The 6,000-nt window shown below is 44.2% G+C and overlaps 1 protein-coding gene across 3 annotated transcripts; it reads left to right on the forward strand.

Moving 5' to 3' along the window:
• The first annotated feature begins 559 nt into the window (after positions 1-559).
• On the forward strand, positions 560-5,777 carry tcaim (T cell activation inhibitor, mitochondrial). Of its 3 annotated transcripts, none has more exons than XM_018762860.1 (10): positions 560-641; positions 1,337-1,472; positions 1,600-1,750; positions 1,868-2,147; positions 2,373-2,495; positions 2,968-3,065; positions 3,405-3,496; positions 4,007-4,239; positions 5,071-5,202; positions 5,342-5,777. In XM_018762860.1, the coding sequence occupies exons 1-10, from the start codon at positions 604-606 to the stop codon at positions 5,565-5,567; spliced, it is 1,509 nt and encodes a 502-aa protein (XP_018618376.1). In that variant the 5' UTR covers positions 560-603; the 3' UTR covers positions 5,568-5,777. The 3 variants fall into 3 exon arrangements, with proteins under 3 accessions (XP_018618376.1, XP_018618377.1, XP_018618375.1); XM_018762861.1 differs by having other exon boundaries at positions 1,340-1,472; XM_018762859.1 differs by lacking the exon at positions 560-641 and having other exon boundaries at positions 1,150-1,472.
• Positions 5,778-6,000: the final 223 nt, after the last annotated feature.

Genomic DNA, 6,000 nt, shown 5'->3' on the forward strand with positions numbered 1-6,000 from the left:
AAAGAACATCCAATGATCGGAAGCGATTAGTTCTGTCTGCTCAGCACTGGTTGTTCGGACCCGACTGTGAGTAGCAAGCGAGGCTCGATTGTTTCTGTCTTAGCATGCTAAGTATTGTTTTGTGCAAACAGGACCACCGCGAACATACCGTCGATGCCGTTCTCTGTAATTTCACAGCTCAGAAAAAAATGGAAAACAAGCGACACGAAGCTCAACAAAGCTGTCGGGCATATGTGTAATCTCAGCTAGAACGCTTAAAGCCGTGCAGGGCTGAGATAAGTAATCTCTCTCGGGTGTGTGGCTGAAGTCTTTTCTCACTTGACTGACAGATAGTAACACACACCAAAAAAAAAGAACAGTGGCAGTGCATGAGAGGGTTCAAATGCTCCTTTCACAACTTTAAAACATCGAATTAAAGTAGAAATAAATAGTTTGAAGCTTAACTTAAGGGTAGCCTCCTCACAGCATGATCAGGTGCTGTGCTGTTGACTGGTCAGGCCATGGCATCATGGACGCCTGTGTTGTTGGTGATGCTCATGGGGATTTTTTTTTTATTTCTGCAGTTCTGCTGAGACTCTCCACCTGTGGATGTAGGGCTTTGGCATGATGTTCGTGGCCTGCCTGCTCCGGAGTGCCCCCAGGTTTGTTGTAGATCAATGTAAATCTGCCTGCGTGACACGAGTCCTCCCATGAACATCATGATGAAGATGTTGTGAGTGAGTGATGTGTCCTCTGCATAATTCTCTTTTTGCCTGGCATCTCGTAAGGGAACTTACGACGTTAGATTTGCAGCATCTCCGGGTGGCACGGTGGCACAGCGAGTAGCCCTGCTGTCTCACGGCGCCTGGGTGGTGTGCCTGCGCAGTCTCTGTGGAGTTTGCATGTTCTCCCCATGTCTGTGTGGGTTTCCTCCGGGTGCTCTGGTTTCCTCCCACAGTCCAAAGACATGTTGTGCAGGTTCACCCGTAGTGTCTGAGTGACAGAGAGTGTGTGTTCCACTGATGTATGGATGAGACAGCAGTGTAAGTCATCTTGGTGAATAAGGTGTGTGGGCTGGTAACACTACATAGAGGTCATTGGAAGTCGCTTTGGAGAAAAGACTCTGCTAAATGAAGTGGTGTAAATGTAGTATTTTTTTTTGCTGGGTAGATACCTTGCTTATGGATACTACAGCAAGGGGTGGGGATTTGTTATATGGACAAGGCCATGGATGCCATTCCTGTCAAACTGCTTTACTGTAAGAATGCTGCCTTGCAAAAGCAACTATGCCACATACAGTACCATCCTGTTCCTTCCCATCATATTGGCTGCCTGAGCTAGTTCATTCTTTCTCCAGCAGCCTGTGCAGTCTACCTGTCGCTACGCAGATCCTCCAGAGAAGGACCTTTTCAGGGGCAGACGCCATCAACGCTTTGCGGCCGTTTTACTTCGCCGTACACCCTGACTTCTTCGGCCAGCATCCCAGGGAACGGGTAACGGCTCTAATGCCATTTATACGGTTATCATGCATGGGCAAATCATCCAGATTTAGATCTGTGATTCTTTTAGGAGCACCAGATGCAGAACTACCCTGGAAATCAGCCATTTCTGTCCTTATAGGAGGTGAATGAAAACTCTCTCAAGAGGCTGAATGGCTATCTGGAGAATCTTCAAAGGCCAGGTGTTCGCACCCATAAACCAGCCAAGCTAACCTTTTATGTAAGAGAAACAACAGTGAAAAAGGATGCTCAGAATGAATCACTGGTCTCAGGTAACTGTTGGTGGTGTTAAAGAAGTTTGCATCTTTTTGAGATGATAAAGAGGGCTTAATTACATACTGTTTAATGGAAGAAAGCCTCACTTGAAGTGCTTTGTTCTTTGGTCTCAGATAAAAATGAGTTGGCAAATTCAGGCTTCCGGTCAGTGAGCTTCACACTGCACTCAAAGGATGTCTTGAGCACCGTGATGGACGTGCTCACGTCTTGCAGCTTGTCTGTAGAGCACCTACAGGACCTAAAGTCCAGCACTGCACCACCCAAAGACTTCCAGAGGGCTGGAGAACCCTTCTACAGGCCCATTAAATGGGACAAGACATACTACACCTTCACAGGATTCAGGGACCCTGAACAAGAGCTGGAACAGGCCAGAAATGTGGAACCAACACTCAGGTATCAAGTCCAAGACGTGTGTGTGTGTTGGGCTACTCTCTTAGAAAAGTGCTTCCAATGTTGTTCCACTTAACCACTTGGTTAACTTTAAAATTTCTTACAGCCTTGGCTTGCATGTCCAGTTGTTTTGAAAGCATGTACATTGCATATTTACATTTTTTAGATTCTTTAAAAATGTGCAGTAGCTGATGAATCCTTAATGCTTTTCCTTTGCTTATTTGGCAGCTTGTGGCTAAGGAACAATGAAGCAGAGGCTGCCAAGAAGCAGAAGGACAGTCTTCCAAGACGTGAGGAGTTAACGCGGCTGAAAGATGCACTGTGCCAGAAGCTGGACCTCACTGACATCAGGTAATCATAATGTTCTGCACCTTGAGTCTAATCCTTCGGCTTGATCTTTCATTTTTATTGTGGTTTTTTGCCATATGTGTAAATTCCAAATCTATGTATCTAAGATTTAATTGCGTGTATCTGAGAAATATGTACGTATGTTTCATTGATTAATTAATTTACAGATTTTTCTTTAGAAGCTTCTGGATGAGGTATGAGAAGTAAATAATAAAAGAACATTGGAACTCTGGGACACAGAGCATACCTAAATGTTTTGGTGTTAATTCCTTTTTTCCTAAAACATTTACTGTTTCAGAAACGTAATACATTTGGAATTATTAAATATCTGGGTAAAATCTGCATAAATGGCATAATTTTGTGAAAGCATTCTAGATTCAAACAGTTACACAAGATTAGGACTGATGTTTCTAAGAATCTTTACAAGACAAAAGATCAGCTGCATCCACTGAGGCTGACAGTCTTCTGCCTGCAGGTGGCAGCGTACTTGGGGAGTGGCTCACAGGTGCTGCCAGCTGCAGAGTTTGAGCCGCCTCTCTCAGCAAAACCCCGAATCACTTCATAACCTCCAAGGTAATGCTAGAAGGCACATTCCAAGGATCTCTCCCTGCCCCAATGAAGCAGTGAATCTTTGATATACGGGCATATTTTGCATAACACCGCTTAATGGTTCTTATGTTCTACAATGGAACGATATGTTCTGTGTTGACTGTACACTGATGGGTGTACTCTAGCATTACAGATGCTTAGAATATTACCATTTCTGTATGCAACAGCATGTTTCTTCTCAAGAGTGTTATTGGTCTGTTTTAGTGTATTGAACATAACATATTTCAAGGTGCTTAAGGTAAAAACTGCAAGAAATTGAAATGGAATCTGTTTTACGTGTTGTTGAACGTTCTCTTCCCACAGGACACACCATTGTTTTTGCTGACCAGTCAGGGATGAAAGCTTCTGGTCACGTCATGCTAGGAACAATGGATGTCCATCACCAGTGGTCAAAAGTAAGATGTTTAATTTCTTCATTCATTCTAACCAAATCAGTCAGTTATTAAAAGTAGTAACTTTTTAGTTAAAGGGCTCTCCATAACTCCCCTATAATCAGTAGAAATATGCATATAGTAACCATAGGTTGCATAGAGATCTTCTACAACTATCACAGCACTTCATTCATTTAGCAGATGCTTGTCTCCAAAGCCACATTATTGTAGTTTGCTGTACTAAGCTTCATATAATATGGTAATTTGTACTGGAGCAATTCATTACATTGAGGTACTAAAGCAGAAGTGGGTATTTAAACCCAAGTTGCTTAAATGTTTGGCAACAGCCCTAACCACTGCACCACCTGCTGGCCCACTTTCAGAAGAAAAATACAGTCATCAAATAAGTTCTGTCTGAACATCTGCAAATGATACATACTTGTGGAATTTGCCAAAGTGTTTCCTTCAAATTTTGTTTCCTTCATTGGTTTTGAGTGATGCACCAACCACCACCTCACTGTATGGTCCCTGCAGCTCTTTGAGCAGCTGCCCAGCTACCAGGCCCTGTTGCAGCAAAGTGAGTGGCTGAAGGAACGCATCAGCCTGCTGCTTGGGGGTATCCAAGTGGTCCACATCGAGGGCATGGGGCCCGTGCTGTCCTTGGAGGAGCACTACAGCACCCTGAACACCTTCTACAAGAGGCTGCTGCCCCAGCGACTAGCCCTGCACCCCCGCAGCCTCCAGGGCCTCACCATGACCCTGGAGAAGTAAGCCAATGCTGTTATCATGGTTACAGTCCCTCCTTCCATCCTTATGGCTCACAGATGCAGTTAACAGTCCAGACTTCTCCTATATGTCCAGTGTTTATCCTTTTGCATTTAATAAAGATCTGGTCAGAGTCCTTATTTGTCCTTATTGAGGACAAATCAGAGTCCTTATTTGTTTTTCTTGAATGGCACATGGATTTTAGATTTAAAGGTACAGTACAGCCCTTTTATCTACAGGAGTTTTTGTTGCTGCAGTTGTAATTTTTAAAAAAAAAAAAAAAAAAAAGTCGAGTAATATTACCAGCGACTAAACCGCTGACTTAAGTCCTAGCCTTGCTAATAAAACCCACGTTCTTCATGTTGTTTGTTCATTTAAGTTGATGTTTTTGTCAAAAATGACTGACAGTATTAGGTGCGTATTCTCAGCAACTTACAATTACCCTTTTATACTGCTGGATAACTTTTACTGTTCCAAATCAGAGTAAGTATCTTGATCAGGGGTACTGCAGCAGGAGCTTGGGTTTGAACCTGGGTCCTTCGAGTGAAAGGAGACTGACTGGCCAGTAGATGGTGCAGTGTTTACTTTTGCTGAGATGTACATCGCTTTGGACAAAAGCGTCTGCCTAATGAATAAATGTAAATGTAAGCTGTAAGTGACAGGCAAGGAGACTTTTTATTCCTTAACCCTTATTGATTCAGTTCTGCAGTTAAACAACAGAGACTCCATTACAAGGGTGTGTGGAAATATGGCGTAAATGTGTGTAAATGAGCATTTTGCCTTGAAGTAGTATGAATTTTTCCCTCCCACTGCTGTCTACACTGTGTTCCCAGCAACCATTCCAGCCCCCGTTTGCATGAGATGGGCCACTTCATCGTCCCCACAGCCTATGACACCTTTCGGCTACAGACTTTCTTCCAGAGCAACGTGCAGGAGGCCCGGAACCGCATGAGGAGGAGAGAGCAGTGAGTGTCACCCACGCACTTCTGTTTGCTATGCTCTGAAGGTTTGTCCTCTGCAGCCATACCATTCTTGGGTCCCATGTGCATGTCCTTAACTATCAGGTGACCCTCCTGCTGCTCTTTGCTCTTCCCCCTCCCCCAGGATGGAGGCAGAGGAGGCTGCTGTGATGCTGCAGTGCCTTGGCGAGCTCTCCCTGCTGAGCCTGCGTAAGCAGCCCAGCATCACCAGCCGTCAGATGATCCCCTGTTGCCAGAGGCTCATGGAGGAGCGCTGTCCAGCACTACAGGGCCTGCACCTCTGCATCTCCCACTTCTACTCTGTCATGCAGGATGGTGACCTCTGCATCCCCTGGGACTGGAAGGGCTGAGCGCTGTTGCCCTGAAGTCATCACCCGAGTCAACAACAAGCACTTTATCCAAACACTGGTAAAGGTCCATTACATTACAGATGGTCATTGGTTCTAAATGGCTGTGTAGGGTACTGGGTTTGAGTAGGTTTTCAAAGCAGAGCAAAGTGTAATTTCAATATTGTCATTGATGCTGATTGTCAGAAGTATAAAAAGGAAAATGCAGGATGACTAGTGTGCTCTTTTGCAGAATGTTTTAAAGCGTCACTGCTAATTGGCACTTACCTGTGGTAAGTAATTCATGAAGAGATCATTGGTTGTAAATCTTTTTCATACTTCAGTTTTACAACCTGTTACTGGTAAAATTCTCTTGCTTGGCATCAGTCAGTATTTTTGTATGGTAAAGGAATCTGTGCTATGGCACATTGTGTGTCAGCACAGTACAAGTACAGAG

The sequence above is a fragment of the Scleropages formosus genome, chromosome 18 (assembly GCF_900964775.1).
Source record: "Scleropages formosus chromosome 18, fSclFor1.1, whole genome shotgun sequence".
Taxonomy (NCBI): domain Eukaryota; kingdom Metazoa; phylum Chordata; class Actinopteri; order Osteoglossiformes; family Osteoglossidae; genus Scleropages; species Scleropages formosus.

Coding starts and splice junctions, on each gene's coding strand:
- tcaim (XM_018762859.1), top strand. CDS start 1,266: ATGCCACATACAGTACCATCCTGTTCCTTCCCATCATATTGGCTGCCT. Junction 2,148..2,372: donor AATGTGGAACCAACACTCAG/GTATCAAGTCCA, acceptor CTTATTTGGCAG/CTTGTGGCTAAGGAACAATG. Junction 3,066..3,404: donor ATCACTTCATAACCTCCAAG/GTAATGCTAGAA, acceptor CTCTTCCCACAG/GACACACCATTGTTTTTGCT.